Raw genomic sequence first — 17,665 nt, 5'->3', positions numbered from 1 at the left:
CAAAGTCGTGCTCGCGTGGTGGGTCGTAAAGTATACGATTCTGTGCTTTGTTGGGCGGTAATCAGTGACTTCTAATTAGTTCTAATTATTTCAGACCCTTCAGTAACTCAGCTTGCAACTAAGCTGATATCATATCTATAACGCAACCTTTGAATTTGGTACTGCCGTATCTTTTATCCCTATATTTTCTGATTTATGTTGCATTTCGTTCGCGTCATCTCAGTGATTTCTCATTAGTTCTAATTTTTTCAGACGCTTCAGTAACTCAACTTTAAGTAAACGTATGCTCTGATATTGCTATGAACCCAGGAATATTGCACTGTACTATTTTTTCAATTATTTTCTGATTTATTTTGAATTTCCTCAACGGTTGTCTCGTTAGGGGACCCGCAAGTTCTGCGCAAGAAACTAGAGTGTCACTAAATGCTCGCGCCCCTAAAAAAAGAACAAAATAAAAGACCTTGTATACACACAAGTATATGATATCATGTACACGGGTTGATTATTTTTAAGCTTTCCCCAATATTGAAAAATCGCCCATTGCAAATAACATATTTCCATTCCTTGAGCTCAATTATTCGGAGAAATGTACATTACTTGTACGAGAAATTGATACACAAATTCGACGAATTATAACAAAGTCACAAATTACCTCTTTAATTATTTACTTCACTGCACATATTACAATTTACGAATTGTAGCCGGTGAGATTTCAAGTGGTGTCCACTTGGAATGAATTTCCAGAACGACAGCAGTTTGGAGATATGCGCCATCTAGCTCGCTCTAAAAATGCAATGTTATTTCACTTTTTAAACAAAATGCTATTTTATCCATTGAAGCATAAAATAAACTGGAATGCTGATGTATTTCGTCCTACACTTTCAGAAATATTATCCCGAAACTGGTGTAAACCTGGAGATTACATTCAAGTGAATACGTCTTGCAAACTCGGCGACTGCAATTTGTAAATTAAATTTGTGCCGCAAAGTAATTACTTAAGAAGTGAAATAGTATTTTTCTGTTGACTGAATGAATATGTGTTTCGATTCCTCGTACTAGTAATGTCCATCCCCTGGAATAATCCAACTCAAGGAGAAGAATTGTGCTATCAGAAACACGCGATTTATAAAAATTCTGGAAAACTTGAAAATGGTCACTCCGTATATAAAAGCATCGCCATGTTTCTCAGCTGCAAAAATAAAAAAAAACACAGTGCATAGTAATCAATAACCGACTTCACACGAGGAATAGCTGTACAAAGGTCCGGACGTTGCAGAGCTAAAATTAGATTTATTTTTCGTTTCTCTTAGTGACAAGTGCATGCGCCAAAATGAGTTGGTCACCAGATTTCGTTACCATAGTAAAGCGGTAGACCGATGCTCATTAGGGCATATAAGGAATAGCTCATGTGAGCCTGTGCAATGGGTAAAGCTAAGGATCGCTTAATAAAAGGAAAGTTGGGACAGGGTGACAACACGCACATGAGGAAGATTGGGATAGGAAAGAAGGATTCGGAGCAAGCGAAAGGGGACGGTAAACGTTGCTGCTCCCTTGGCGACGACTCTATTGGACTGCAGGACTGTATGAGCTCCGGCATTGAAAACGCGGCGCCCCATCTCTGAGCCGACAGAGTACACGAAATAAGAGTACGTGAAATGCATGACACTAGGATGGAGGACTTCCGACATGGAGGCGGTGCCACGCAGAGCAAATTCTCTCAGGACGACTAGGCCTAGAAAAGTTGCGAGTGTATAGGAGATCATTCTATGGAAGTGCTGAAAAGGCTAAAGCACAAAGAACCCATCTAGTCAAATAAGTTCGGACGGCAAGGTAAACTAAGTTGTCGCAAGACGGACTTCGGCGAACTTAGGAAGCATAGATGACATGGCTTCACTTGCAGCACACCTGAAATTAATTAAGAATTGGTTCTAATGATTAATAATAAATAAGTATATACGAGTTCCTTATTTTGGGTACCCGCGTTTTAATAGAGGCCCGGGTGGACTCTCTGCTGAAGATTCTGTACGATTTATGAGTGATTTTGGAAATTACTGGCGCAGAGAATTTGCTCGATGCTCCCTCTCTCTCGATGGTTACGGCACTCATAACCATTTTTACTGCAAGATAGCTTTTGTGGACGTATACGCACTTGTTTCATTGAGAAAATCTTTATTCCCTGCAAGCAAATATATCGGCACCCCATTGGAAATAGATCGTCTCATATACGCGTGTTAGGGCAAAATTACGCTGACCCGCAACGACAAACCTTGCACAGCACTTAGTTCACACGTTCACACTCAGTGTGCAAGGTTTGTGTTGTGGCAGCGCAGCGTACTGGATAGCATCAGGTACCTATATAATTTGATTGTGAATAGGACGGTTGAGTTATGGTTAATGCCGACAATCTTATCCTAATTTCGGAACATATTTATCTTGCATTGCGATTACTTATATATTACATGTACTACTCTACGATAGATTTCAATTACATGGGAACACTAAGGCTGTCAGACATTATGTGGGAAGTACTTGGGCATGAATTGGCTGATCCAGTGAAACAACAGGCGGCTTTTAAGCATAAATAATTCCGTGGTGCCACTACGGTTAAAAATAGGGCTCCGCAAAGTCAGACTAAACGTTTCTGATCATTGGCCCTGCCTAGTCCAACAATCAAACTTCTTATGCTACTGGAAAGACCAAGAACCAAGTCTGAAAATTCCCGATTTGGAGCATGGCGCTAAACATAGAAACAGTTCAGTGATGACTTTAGTGGCAAGAATTAGTTAGTTTGGAAGAAACCATATATTTGCGATCATGGCAACACCATTTTAAACTGAAGGCACGAGGGAGAGAACGAATTACTAATATGAATGCAGTTGCACAAAGTACGCATCAACGGAGACTGTTTGAGACTTCGGAAGCTGAAGCCCTCAAGCATTCCTACCATTATACACAATTTAGAAGTTGCTGGCGGATATGGAGCCAAAAGTTTCGTTGCGTAACATCTATTTCCGAGCGCTCCATGGGTGGCCAGTATTCTTTGTGGGCATTATAAGCGTGAGTGTAAACCACAACGAATACGCGATAATGTTCTATTCAATAAGCTCACTGGCGTATTCATTGCTGTGCAGGGAAGTACGCACTGTACCCAAGCGGTGAACTTTACATCCACGATGTGGATGAACGCGATGCCGAGCGTTCCTACCGGTGCCAAGTGCTGGATCACACCACGAACGCAACGAAAGCCAACACGAGGCCTGCCAGGATCATATTGCAAGGTCAGTGACCGCTATCTGCCTGTCCACAGTCCTAGCATTACATACATTGCAATGAGTGGTAACAGATGTATGCTGCGCCTTACGTATTCCACATAGAGGGGTCGAACTCGAAGTTACCTCTTCAATGCATGTTTAAATTGCGATGTGGTTGAGCCTATCGCTGGATGCTGTATTAATTAAATAAACCATCAACAGCGAATGTTTTCGAGATATGGGGTCGTATAACGTAAAACTATTCCAATATGTTTTTTTATTCCAATCTTCTGACGTCAAATTTGCGTGACCACCGATGCAACGTCGGGCGATCACCCGCAGGATTGTCTGAAAAAACGAATCAAATGCTCCACTCGTTCATAGGAGGTCACTTTTGTCTGCTTGAAAAATGAATAACATTACCTGCACCGAGCGGCTTGTCTTATCTAATTGGCTCACAAGAGGCGAGGAGCATGCTCAAGCGAAGAAGGATTCGATAGGGCCGAACCACTGCATTGAATATCGATAACCGGATGAAGAGGGTGGTGCCGGCGTCTGCGATTGGTCCGCTTTCTCTTACTTAGGTTGCTGTGGCTCGTCGACAATCACGGCGGCATGCAACGGAAGCTTAAGATTGACGCTAAAACGGATCCTCGGTAAAGAAGACTCGGGGTTCTATTCTCGACACACATGGCGGCTGCACGGCCGTCTTTATCCGCCATGTTTACTCTCTGATTGGCTGTGGAGAGCTCACGTGCCTTGAAATTTGTGCCGGGAAACGGAAGTTTGGCGAAATGTCATTTTGCGTTTTCATCAAAATGACGAAACGTGACGTCGAGCTGCAAATTTTATGGACTAATACATTCTTTTGGTCCTTGGCAGATATATTGTGATGTTAGCGCTTCAAAAAGATTGTGAGCGGTAGCGTGCAGAAGCCAGTGCAATGCATCTGCAATTGCGCGAATATCTGGTGGCGATCCAAGATGTGCGCCATGCCAGCTTGCTGATTGGCTGAAGGAATATCTCGTGAGGAGCGTCACAGGAAGGGCTGTTTCGTAAACGTCATTTTGACAATGCGTGACGTTGAGCTGGGCCGCCATTGCTGAGATTTCCCGCCATAATTTTTGCTGCGACGAGCCGCGCGAATTATGATAATGAGCAGCCATATGCAATGGCAGCCGAGAGGAATGCGTACCGCCACATCTTCCCCGTCGTTTGGCGCTACGAAAATCTTTTGTTCATAATGCGTGCTCATAGTTTTTGCATCGCTGTCGGGTGGTGTTGGCATTCGTGTTTGCGGCCATCATTTTTTAAAAGAACGCGTTTATATGAAATAATATTGGTTAAACATAGCAAACTTTCGGCACTGTTGTCCACTTTTCACTGCTGCATTTGTATTGTAATCAAGATTAATGCCTTTTCGCACAATCAAAAGTTATGACAATGGCCTCTTTCTAATTTATAAAAAGAAATGTACGCAAGGCGGCGTCCTCCCGCGGTGCGAGTAACCAGCGAAATGAACAAGAGATGGCAGCGCCGGCGCTTGCGTCGCGCTAGTGGATATCTCTGGCGCGCGCAACGCTATCGGCGATATTCGTCCGTTTCTCAGCCAGCCGAGTCGGGCTGAGTCACTTGCGTTTCATGCGATAGCGATAACGTGGCCTAGAACGTGCGCGCATCACCACTGGTAGGTCGCGTATGTTGTCTCAAGCAATAATAATTAATAATTTAATTATGGGGTTTTACGTGCCAAAACTACTTTCTGATTATGAGGCACGCCGTAGTGGAGGACTCCGGAAATTTCGACCACCTGGGGTTCTTTAGCGTGCACCTAAATCTAAGCACACGGGTGTTTTCGCATTTCGCCCCCATCGAAATGCGGCCGTCGTGGCCGGGATTCGATCCCGCGACCTCGTGCTCAGCAGCCCAACACCATAGCCACTGAGCAACCACGGCGGGTGGTCTCAAGCAAGAAAACAAGCGCGTTGGCGCCAACATGCGATGACTCATTCCATTTTCCGGGGACACGCATCCTAGCTATTGAAGCAGACGACGGCTTGTACGCAGCAGACGACGGAAGCGAGAAGCGTTTTCGACGGAATAATCATACGCTTTGAAATAGCTGCTTTATTTTCACTGCTGAAGAAAACTGTTTTGCTTTACTGATAACGCTACATCTAGTGCCTTCATTTCAGTTTCTTAGGCGAAACGTCAAGTTGGCGTCACGTTACGTAAGCAAAACTGGGCCACCAGCGCCATTTTGTTTGCGTCGCGCCTACGTCACGCACCGAAGAAAATGGCGGAATGTCCAGAATAGCGCCCTCAGCAAAACGATGTCGTAAACCTGCCAAAAGTTCTCGAAAACGTTAGGCGGCCACGCAAAAAGTTTTATTACACGCAAATAAACCAATGCTCTCTGGCAGGAGCGAGCAGCGAGCGTCGGAGTGGTCGGCAGCAGCCATCTTTTATTCCTTTCGGAACGGGGCAGCCTGCGGCTATTCAGTAGAAAATTCAGTTTTGTTCTGCCTATTAATGCATCTTTCACGCGTACACGTCACTTTGACGCGGTAAGTTGCTGCGGTTTTGTCAGGTCGCGTGAGACGCAGGTGAAGTGGGTACAGCCCGAAAACTTTTGACCAATACCCGAGGGCTAATGGGGAAAAGGCGTCAAACCAGAAATAATTGTTTTCCTTTTGTTCAGTCAAATTATGCATAATCCGTGTGTACACGTCATATCAGATGGCGAGCTATCGCGGTTTCCATGACGTCGCGTGACAAACAGGTGAAGTGGGGTTAGTCCAAAAACGTTTTTGACCAATCGCAGTGAGCTGATTGCAAAATTGGAATCGCGTTTTCAACAAGCGTGAGTACCCAAAGAAGGTATATGTTGGGTGTATGTGGGAAGGCGCGGGGCCATTAAAAGCGTCATAAGCTTTGCCCCGTTAGGTTAAGTCAAGGCGAAACTAACCAAGGATAAACTGTGCTACAGCGCCGACTTCTCTTTCAGTAACTGCGTCACAAAGCCTTGTGCTGCGGACCGTTCCGAAAAAGTACTGAAATAAGTTACAATAATGTTCGGCCCACAGAAAGCGTCGCAAACGTGTCCCAGTAAGATTCAATACACGCCAAACCAAGTTCGCCACAATGGCCGAGCCGACTTCTGCTAAATGCGTCACAACGCCCGGTATGGCCAGCGCGCCCGAAAAGTACCCCAAGAAGTACGAAAAAGGTTACAATAATATTGGGCCCCATAGGAAGCGTCGTAAACGCATCTGAGAACGATTTAGTACACGCTAAACTAACTCGCCAACACGGCCTAGCAGTTTTTCGATAACTACGTCACAACCTCCGGTGCTCTGCCCTAGACCTTTATTGCCCGAAATGCAGCCCAGACTGTCTAACAAAATTTCCCACTTTGCCGGGGACCAATAGCGCAGAAGTGTTGTGTGGAAGCGCCGCAGGAACGCAGCAATACGCCGGGACTACAGCTACATCAAGAAGCGCAGCGGTGCAGTGGCGTGTGTACACCACACTTTCGCAAAATCTGAATTTTCCTAATGCCTGCAACGCTTTAAATCGGGTCTACATGTTGTCCTAGAGCTGGCTTTTATTCCGCCATCGCCAAATCTTTCAAGAAAGCCCTCGTAGAAACTGTTCTCCTTTCACATTTGTTGAGTACCGATCGTACAACACATTCGTGTGGTTCGGGTATATTCACCTTCTGCAAGCATGGCCGTTTCCCCCAAAGAGCGAGACATCCGGCTTCTGAGCGAGAGGTCATAGGTTTAAAACTCACCACCGCCAACGTTTTAGAGCGCCTCCCTTAGGCATGCGTTCCTCTGGCGAGCGACAGCGTTGTCGCTCGTAACCAAGCGAACGAACACAGCGAAGGATGAAAGCGAACACGGAGCTCAGTGGAAGATGAAAGAGGGCGATAGCGAAGAGATCGGGAGCAGGAAAGTTGAGGAGAAGGGTATGGTGAAAGCGTGAGAAAAAAACTCTTGTGCCGCGCAAGGAGGGTTTTGCGCTAACAATGGCTACGAGATGGCGCCTGAGTACCGCGCGTCATCTGTATCGAAACAAAGCGCAGCCTGAGCAGAGGTCTGTCTGCGGCGGTTGGTGTGAATCGCGGCCACGAGTCACCCACGCGCCGCCTCTCGCGATCTCCCGACTAGAGAGGCAGTTACGCGACATTCAGTCACGCGCATAGGACAAATACAGATAATACATCGCGAAAAGGAAACACGTATACAGCTGCGCACATATTTCGCATTAAGGAGTATCGTAACTATCAGTGAATTTATTTCCTTTCAAATTCATTCTGTTTCTTGTACATTAATCTGTTGATAGCAATTCGTCTTACGTGACAGACGGGCGGGTTTCCTCGCTGAGTAGGCATAGAGATGTTTAAGTATTCAAAAAAGACAAATGGGACGCCGAACACGTGAAGGCTCACATGCGCAGCCGGCTTTGCTCGCTTCGGTGGGCTGTCTTGCACATTACGCATGCGTGAGGGGGCGACTGGCCTGTCATAGGCTTGTCGCTAGGTAATGTAGGAAAAATAAGTCGCAAAATACAATTTCATTTACACGCAAAACTCTCTATTGTGAGAGGGAAAAAATAACCAAGAATATTATATACTGCCAGTTAAGTTGATTTCACATCCTTTTTCTTCGATTCTCGCGTCAGCTAACGGTTGATGCGAGCACTAGGCGCGACGTACTTGCTGCGGCCCGTTTTACCTGAGTGTCGGCTCCTGTTGAATTTCTTTCTCAATGTAAGCGTCAGTAAGCCGATCCAAGACAGTCCTTCATTTCTTAAAAATTGCATGCTGAAAGTGCAGAAAATATATATTAATTAATACCGAGCATCATTTATTGACGCCGATAATTTGTTTCTCGCACGTGAGCCAACGTGCCAAGCGCACTCGCCTAAATCGTGTTCCACATGCAATTTATGAAACAAAAGTTTTGAAGTTCTTGCAATTTTATAACAGTAGGCAGTGCAGTCACTGCACAGATTGCATTCTCCAAATCAAGTGGCGGTGCTAACTGACAAGTCTAGGTAGCGATGTCACGAGGATGAATGCAATGCACGATGTTTTTCGAGGGACGGATTACGATGGCAATTGCATGCAGAATGAAGTAAGACACACATCTAGCCACATTTAAGTATTCTCTTCCACTGGTGTCACAGTTCCACATAGCTATTCTGGGGGATTTGCCAAAAATGGGCATACGAGCCGTGAAACGCACTCAATGGCTCAAGAGAGTTAAGTAAATATTCCAAAAGTGCAATAAATAGCATTCATTACTTCGTTATGAAGTCGGTGTAATTTAGAGACACCTATGAGCTGCCAAGAGCTTTCAGCAAGGCAATGAAGAGGCGTTAACACTATTTTGATTTTAAATCATTGGCCCAGAGGCAACTGCAGGTGTACCATTCGGCTGCCCGAAATACGTCCAGCACAAGTAGACTCTTGCGGATGTTGAAATAAATATATTTGCTCATCCACGTTTCAAATAATTGTATCCAATTTGAAATCTGATAACGCAGTAAGAACCTATCATCGTTACAGTACTGTCTCGACATGGTGTTCTGCAAAAAAAAAAAATCGAGAACAAGGCTGTGCGCCACGGTGATAAGTGCTTGTGGAAAGCACCGAAAGTTCCAAACTTCGCTTCCCGAAAGATGATGGTGTTGTCGACGCTTTCCTTACAATGGGTGAGCGAAGAATTGAAAGAGCGGTCTACATGATTGCGCCCGGTCCAGCGAGTGATGTATGACCTGCCTCGTGGTTCGAGCGGGAACCAAAAATAACTCAGGTATTTAGATAAAAAAGGGAGAGGGAAAGAAATAGCGTCGGGAAGCGGGAGGCGTCGAGCGTCGCACCTATCGACCGACGACTCTTCGACCGCGCCAAGAGAGACGGCGTTTGTGAGCCGAAGGACAGCGATCGGTGCTGTATAGTCAGGCGCCACTGCTCTTTCGGCCGCAAATGTTTCCGGGGCGAGGAGGATACGGAGGTGAGGAAGCGGGGAAGCGCCGCGAGACCACGCTGATCACGGTCTTCCTCGCATCCACCTTTCACTTACAACGCATTCGCTGGCTTTATATGTGGACTCTGCAGAGGCGAACGATCGAAATCGCTCGCCTATACTCTTCCGCATGATCTTATTTTTCTGTTTCCCCCCCTTCTGTCCGTCCTTCCCCACCGGCGTTCTCCGCGCTGAAACTCGTACTCGTCGTTGCAGCCGCAGCGAAATCGCTTCAAATTCGACGCGGTTCGCGCGACGTACTCTCCCTTTCTCAGCCGCCAAACGCCGCTGCGTCGGCTCGACGCTGAGGTTCGAAAAAAAAAAATAAGGCAAGCCAGCCGGAACACGGGCGGTCAGATGCGAGAGAATCGAACGACACGGGTGACAACGACGACATTCACCCGCCCTCCATCGCTCTCCAGCTTTCGTCCGTTGTCGTCTCTTCCATTCCATCCCACCCCTCCTTTCTTTTTCATTTCTCACGTCTCCTTTCCGGCCAGCGCTTCCTGAAACTTTTTCGGGTACGCTGCGGTGCGCTGTTCACGGTTCACTGTCCGGTGTCGCGGAAAAGGGCATGAGCGTTACGACCCTTTGATGGTTCGTTTCTGTGTCGCTTTGCTAATTTTTTTTCTCTTCCCTGTTGCTCGCAGCAAAGGGACTGCGTTTTCCTGAGGCAATCGAGTGAAACGCAGCCATTCGCCATCCCTCTTCCCATTGGATTCGCTTGCCAGCTAACTATAGGGGCTTGTTCCCAATCCCTATCCCGTATTTTTTGTTTAATTTTTCTTTGACTCCTTTCCTTCTGCTTTGTCTCTTCCACGTCGTTCTGCCCTGCCGAACGACTCTGTGTGCATGATTGCTGCTGGTGCAAGACCGTCTTACTTCTTTCGCTTCCTGGAAGGAAGCTCTTCTTGGTTATTATTATTATTATTATTATTATTATTATTATTATTATTATTATTATTATTATTATTATTATTATTATTATTATTATTATTATTATTATTATTAATTAGCATGTTCTGCGTATTTACAGAATTTTTTCTCTTACGCTATGCACTGTTCCTAACAAACAGAATAATTGCGCAGATCCGAGCTGTGTCTGCCTGTGTAGTCCGTATTGATGGGTCAAGCGTGAACAGCGCAGGCGAGAAAGTGGACGTGCCACTGGGCATTATCGGATTATCGAAGGATATAAAATTGCCTCGTAATTAGTGCGCGCGCGTGTAGGGGAGGGCTGCTGAGGGCGAGGAGCTTGCAATTCCACAACGTTGTTCCCTTATTCCTCTTTCTGCTTTAGCTATGTAGAGAGCATTCCCAGCTCACCCTCTTCTTCGGCCTCCGATTTTTTGCGAGTGCCATTGAGAGTACAGCGGATGCATTGCGCGTGGGACTCTACGCTGTCCGCACGCTCATTGTTTCGCGTTTCTTACACCGCTTTGCCCGTCGACAATCGCTACGCTTCCCTGCTTCTTGCAGAGGCGCAAGTGCGTTCCTGGCACTTCCTTTCATTTTTCTTTCTCCCTTCAGGCTGCGGGTAGCGGCAATCGTCACAAAGCACTACGCTCGTTAATTGGTTTTCGCGAGGTTCGCTGCGCTGTCGTGTAGCGACGCTGTTCTTCGCCTCCCCGTAATTAAATTACATTCGCGTTCCTCGTCTCGCCAGGCGCAGGGAAAGTATCTCCGCAAAATTTCGCTTTCCACCTCCGCACGTTGTCGCATGGAGACGTTGTTGTTGAGGCGGGAACTGATATTGCAGTTTGTGCCTGATAATGAGCCTATTGAGAGCGCAGCGCTACGAATCATTAGATGCACTTGGGAAGCTTGGGGTTGCGCGCTATCGGCATTTTTCTGCACGATGGTAAAGAACTTGGCGAGCTCTTGAACGGAGCACTTCCATTGGTTTACGTACGAATACTGGTATAAGCCTAATTTTCCATATTTAAAAAAAAATTTCCGTGGTGTATAAATTGCGGTGCATTACATATAGTTGTACATTAATGATGATGATGTATAGGGTTTTGTGGCGCAAGGGCCAGTCATGGCCAAAGAGCGCCAAGCAATGTTGTACATTAAAGGCAAATAAACTGTTACATGTAACGTGGGGACTTGCAGGTCAAGTATGTAGGAACCAGAGCGAGTACTTCTGCGGCCGTTGCCTGGATTACATAGAGATGTCTCAGTCCTTTGTCCACTGGATAAAGACTATTCATATGCTGCTGATATCCTGCCCAAGAGCTCACCCACAGGACAACACTCGGCATATATGTATCCCCGTCTGAACCACTGCTGCACATGTGCCTGCGGCCGGCTTTATGTTCTAAGGAATTGCACAACGCAACAACGAATTGTACTTAAATAGCTACAGTCAGACTAATGCACGCCTTCATACGCATAGATACTTTATTAAAGTGAGACTTTGTGTGCTTTTTACCCGAGATTTGGCGCATCTGCACAATCTGCTTGTTGCAGAGTAAGGTGAGCCGGCCCTGGAGATAGTGCAATAGTAAGCGACGCCGATCTCAGAAATGGCATGATGAAAAGCGGGTCGATTTCGGAGATTGTATAATCCAGGCATGCCTCGATTACGAGGGTCGCGTGGCGATGGCTTTCGAGTAATGCTAATTTCCCGAAGAGGCACGTAAACGGTATCCTGCAAGGCGCATTGCAGAGGATTACCAGTATTATAGCATTTTATTTACCTGCTTCCCGAGAAAGAGAGATAAAGCAAGGAAAGTCAGGGAGGTTAGCCCGACGAGCATCTAGCCTGCTACCCTACACAGGAGGTAAGGAAAAGCGACAACGGGCAAGGACAAGACATGGAGAGGGTGAACTGTGCGTGCCTGCTGGAGGGTGCGCAGGAGTGCTACAAACGGTCATTCATGTCGGTGAACTTAAACAACTGCACCAATGGACGGGCGGCTTTTTGAGCCATGGTCCGACTATCTTTGACTCACAAAATGGAGAGAGATGCGTTGGACGTCCTAGCCAGAATGGATACGCAGAGGCGTGCGCGCACCTACAGGAGTCGGCCGTCGCATTATCGGTTGTTCCGATACGGTAGGAGCAATCGTTCGTAAACGCTACTCTCAGACATAAGCGCTACAGCAACATTTCTTATCGGCAGGAAAGGCAAGAAGGCACTTGTAGCCCAAGCGACGGGTCCAGTTTTAGCAGTCGGCAATCGAATACACTCGCAGAACTACAGAAAGATTGTCTCATTTGGCGGGAAAGCAGTTGAAGTTCCATGACAGAGTCTTCGCCAAAGGTATTGAAAGCGTCCGGGTGTCTTCGCGAGCAGACCGGGCAGCCTAGTCAGCATAGTTGTTGCAGAAAATGCCACAGTTAAACGGAAACCACTGAAAGATAATCTCGATCGTGCCCTGCTTCGATAGCACGCTGGTGTATTTCGCGAATGTCGGGTACTATCTGCTTGTATGTTTTGGGGCGTAAAGCAACCATTTCACAAAACCTCCACTATACCCATGTTGTACAATGTGCTTTGGATGTGCCTTAATTTATATACCTACATACTTATTTTTCTTCCGAAGCGTTTCTCCTTACCCGTCGCGCTAAGATTTGTGACAGGCCTCGTATTTTCATCTTTTCCAAAGCAGCAGTTACTACAACCAAGACGTACTATACTTATTCGCAGGGCCCCGGAAGTCTGAGTCTCCCCGCGTCATATCGTGGACGAAGGAGGTCACAGTTGAAGAAGGACAAGCCGCAACACTCAGTTGTGCGGCACGTGGTGTTCCACTGCCGGCTTACCACTGGTTTAGGCAGTCCGGTGCGGACATGCGGCCTTTGCTGGCCACTTCGACACGCGGTTCCCAGTCGTCCACGTCAGCTGCGGGACATCAGCAGGGACCTGCATCCTCGTCCCGAGGCACGCTGGCACTCGGACCTGCGCACGCTCAAGACGCGGGTCGCTACGTGTGCCTCGTAAACAACACCTACGGCGAGGACAGGGTTTACGTCACGGTTAACGTCAGGGGTAAGTGTGCGGTACATTCTAGACCATCCCCCCCTTAGTTATCTCCCAGTTCGCGCATAACGTTATGATTCAAAACGTGGCCGCCTGTTGAATCATTAGGAGTGTCAGAGTGGAAGTGTGTGTGTATGCAAACCCACGCACACACACGTATATATATATATGGACGCACGCGAAAGTTGTGGGCTCAATTCCCACCGGCGACAAGTTCTATGTTCTTCCACTGTCATTTCCCCTTTTCTTCATTATTCGCAACATTTAAGTTTCAACCACAGCTAATTACTCCTGCGCTTTCCTTGGCAGCATTGCCTGCTGGCTTTCTATGGCCGTGCTTAAGAAAAATTTAACCCCTGTATTTCCCTTCTCCTCGTTCATTCATACCGAGGCTCTCGAATCTGGCAGCCTTGGTGCAATTAGCTAGCATAAGAGTGTTCATTAGCCAAGTGCCTGCTCTCGTAATTTTACGCGTTGCGGGACGTCATCTGGCGAGAAAGGGTGTTCTACAACCTCCCCCTATAGCTCAGAGTGGCGCTGGCTCACACTCCGAGGGCTAGCTAGATCCAGTAGGCATAAATACCCAAGTTGTGGGCACACTGATCGCCGTCGCCATCAGGGTGATGTTTTTTAGACAACACAGATTTTGTTTATAAAAAGGCGATGACTGCGACACAACTGTCGTCATTGCATACGAGCTCTACGGCGAGGTGGAAATACTTTAGCCCTGCTTCCGTTACTCTGGAAAAAAGCTAATTACCAAAAGTATATTAATTGACCTAGTCTTAATAACTTGAGGACAGTTGTTTAAAGGAAGAACTTGTAGGACGCCACAATTTACGGCATACCCATATTTTTTCTTTTTTGTAGAAATCCACAAAGTCGCACGTAATTTCGGATATTCATCATCAAAATTGAGGGCTGCACCTTGGCGATATAGATACTGAGCGCATACTCGCTGTGCGTCAGGCGGGAACGACTCGGCAAGACGTGCGGGGCGCTTTTTGAATGGTAGCATGCAGCGGCAAATTCTGACCCGACACACAGAGGCACACGCTTGCCAGATAAAGGTAGATGCATGCCAGGTAGATGCCGCGACTTGCCGAGACGTTCGGTTCCAAGCTTGCTCGCGTTTGTCTTCACGGGGCGTTTCGGTCTTATATCATAGCGGGGATGCCTTCACAGTGCGCTCGATGTGATCTGTTGCGATATCGCCTAGATTTAGCGTTGATATTCGATGATAAATACCTCGAATTAGGTGCAATCTGCACGATCTTTAGAAAGTGAGGGTGAATTAAAATACATGACTGACTTCAATTTCGCCATTTAAACAACTGCCCCTAAAGGAGTAATAAAACATGCAGTATTATTTTTGTTAATTATTCTTCCGAAGCTCACGTTATTTGCTGCAAAGTATGTCCACCTTGCCTACAAAGTCGTTTGCCAAAAACGTCACGTTCGCTGGGCTTGTAACCTTTTTACAAAAAATGTGTGCTGTCTAAAAAAGAAAACCCTGCATGTACTGGGAGTTTCCTTTTAGAAGGTCCAAAATATTTAAAAATTGCCTGTGGCTGATAGCACATTTGTAACCCTTAACCTATATTACTCGATGACGTGGCCATTACTTCTGCGAAAAATGAAAATGCCTAATAAATAATTAACATAATTACCTTAACTAACCTTTATTTAAATATTTTACGGCACATACATAAGTCTACGAATTATAGCCGGGGAGCACGCAAGGCGCATCCTCTTGGAACGAATTCTCTGGACTGCACCAGTTTCGATAATAATTGTCAAAGTGTCCGGCGACATGCATTAGTGTTCCAGTTACGTTTGAGTTTGAGTGCAGAGGATACGCCTTGCGAACTCACCGGCTATAATTCGTAGATTTAAATATGCGTCATAAGGTAATGATTTAAAGATAATAATTAGGGCAATTATGGTAATTATTTATTGGAGCATTTTCATTTCCCGTAGAACTAACGGCCACCTGATGGAACAATTTAGACCAAGGGTTACAATCGTAATTTCTACCACAGGCAACGTTAAAAAATTTCGGACCTTCTAAAAAAGAAGTACGTCATAGGCCTGCGTCCAACACGCAGCACAGTCACAGCGTAAGCTGGAGGAGCGACTCCATAGAGACTCCATTTTCGGCAGCACGCACTAGAGGGCCTTCGCGGCGAAGTCACTTTTCACATCGTTTTCGCGAGAACCATCTGAACTGTTCGCCCGGCGTCGACGGCGAGCCGCGGCTTGTGCCGCTTTCTGCGCGGCTTTATGCTTAGCCCAATGTTGCCTGGTTGCAGCCACGAGCAAAGGCATTCGCGGTCGTTTACCTATCAATGCATATAAAAAGAGCGAAGTTATAAAAAAATATTACGCGTGAACTTATAAATGTACATTTGCTACCTCACGCTACTCACATTAAGCACCGTCTCGCATATCGCAGCTACAAAAGGCCACAAAAGCACTGCTGCGATATTTGAAAGCTACAGGATTGAGTCAGCGCCTGTGATCCGGACTGAGTGACTGAACGATATCCCCAGTGGACTTTCTCTTCTTCCTGTAATCTTTCCGTCCCCTTTTCCCTTTCCCCAGTGTAGGGTAGCCAACCGGGCTCAGTCCTGGTTAACCTCCCTACCTTTCATTTACATTTCATTTATTTGCTCTCTCTCTCTCTCTTTTTCTCATTGCGAACGTGCAGGTGCACCTCTCGTAAGCGTGCAGCCCCGATTTCAGCGAGTGCCCCTGGGCGCGTCTGTGACGCTGACGTGCAACGCCACGGGAGGCGGGGCTGGCGTGCTCGCCCGGGAGCTTCGCTGGTACCGCAACCTCATTCCCGTCCAGCCTTCGGCTGCTGACAGGGTTCGCTTGTTGGGCTCTTCGGTGCTGCAGCTGGGATCCGTCAAGGACGGCCAGGAAGGCATCTACCAGTGCCTGCTCGACAGCACGAGGGAGTCGGCGCAGTCATCCGCATTCGTCCTGCTCATGGGTACGCAGCACTTGGATGTATCCATGCAGCGGTGTCTCCATACGTGCTAATGAATATATATAGTTATTAGCTTGCACAACATATTTATGTTCATATGAATGAAGTTGCTTGAAATGCTTCGCAAAAAAAAAAAAAGCAAGCGCGTGTTATTTGTCACAATTCCCATCACGGCTCCGCGGGCGCGTGTCATTGACGCGCACGTAAGCTACTTGTTTCCTCTTGTTCTCCGTGGAAGTGAGAGCGGGTGTCATGAACGCTAAAAATGGTAGCTAGCAGGGCTTCTTATAGGCGGCATCACGATAGGACATCTATGGAATAGCTTGATCAGAGCAGAGTGTGACATCGAACATTTGTCGCATCCGTTGTCAGAAATTGATTTGCGTCTGAAAGCCGCGCGTACGCAGGCGCACGCTCTGATGGCTTCAGAATTAACGCAGGCGTTGCCTCGATAAAAGTGCGTCTGTTCAAATGAGCAGAAGCAGCTGTTGGAGGTGAATAATTAACGAAGGCTCTTACGTGAGCCATGCGTGAGGCACGTGTGTTGCGTAGAGGTTAAAGGTTATTACGTAGGGCAACCATACTGCCCTACAAGCTGCGAAACTGATTACACTGCCTCCTACACACCCGCTGTATTTAGCGTCAAGTATAAAGCGTAACGATATCGCATTATGAAAGCTTATATGGTTAGTGTTTGCTTTTGTATTTAAAGGCGTTGTGCCCGAGAGGTGAAAGTACACGCGCAAAAGTATTCATCACTCATTCGAGATCATTCTATGATTGACTGTTACGTAACAGAGTGCCCAACTGTTTCTTCGTGCGTGCTCAGTTACCAAGCCCGAGCTGACAGTGACCTTCACCGAGCAGAACACGTACCCGGGCAGCTTCGTGTCACTCAAGTGCGCCGCGCGTGGACACCCGATGCCTCGCGTGACGTGGACTTTGGACGGCGGGCCCGTGCCGTCCTCGCGGCGCGTGCTGCGAGGAGATTTCGTCACCGAGGACCACGTGGTGCACAGCTTCGTCAACCTGACGTCGGCCAACGTGACGCACGGCGGGGAGTACGCCTGCCAGGCCGAGAACGAGGCCGGCCGCATCGCCCACGCGGCCTGGCTGAACGTGCTCGGGCCGCCGACACCGCTCCCGCCGCGCAACCTCACCGTGCTGTCGGGCGAGACGCTGAGCCTTGCGTGCCCCGTGAAGGGACACCCGTTCGCCTCCTTCACTTGGTACAAGGGCGCCCACGGTGAGTGTGGCACAGCGTTCAGTTTGGTGGCCACACAGGTTGCAACCCCCCCCCCCCCCCCAAAAAAAATAACGAATGGCGGTGTTCGCTTGACATTTCTATTTCTCGGTGCTTCAGGCCTTCTTCTAGCGGGTATGCCGCGGGCAT

The 17,665-nt window shown here is 47.3% G+C and overlaps 1 protein-coding gene across 2 annotated transcripts in view; it reads left to right on the top strand.

The window, feature by feature from the left end:
* Positions 1 to 17,665, top strand: part of LOC126536551 (cell adhesion molecule Dscam2-like) — a 243,031-nt gene that overhangs the window by 198,419 nt on the left and 26,947 nt on the right. For both annotated transcript variants that reach the window (XM_050183566.3, XM_050183565.3), the window contains exons 4-7: positions 3,132 to 3,278; positions 12,945 to 13,286; positions 15,988 to 16,275; positions 17,102 to 17,518. In XM_050183566.3, the coding sequence (XP_050039523.1) occupies positions 3,132 to 3,278; positions 12,945 to 13,286; positions 15,988 to 16,275; positions 17,102 to 17,518 (1,194 nt within the window). The remainder of the gene's footprint in view (positions 1 to 3,131; positions 3,279 to 12,944; positions 13,287 to 15,987; positions 16,276 to 17,101; positions 17,519 to 17,665) is intronic.

This window comes from Dermacentor andersoni, chromosome 4, assembly GCF_023375885.2.
Source record: "Dermacentor andersoni chromosome 4, qqDerAnde1_hic_scaffold, whole genome shotgun sequence".
Taxonomy (NCBI): Eukaryota; Metazoa; Arthropoda; class Arachnida; order Ixodida; family Ixodidae; genus Dermacentor; species Dermacentor andersoni.
The sequence above is the reverse complement of the archived record's forward strand: the minus strand, read 5'-3'. Positions and strand labels throughout refer to the sequence as shown.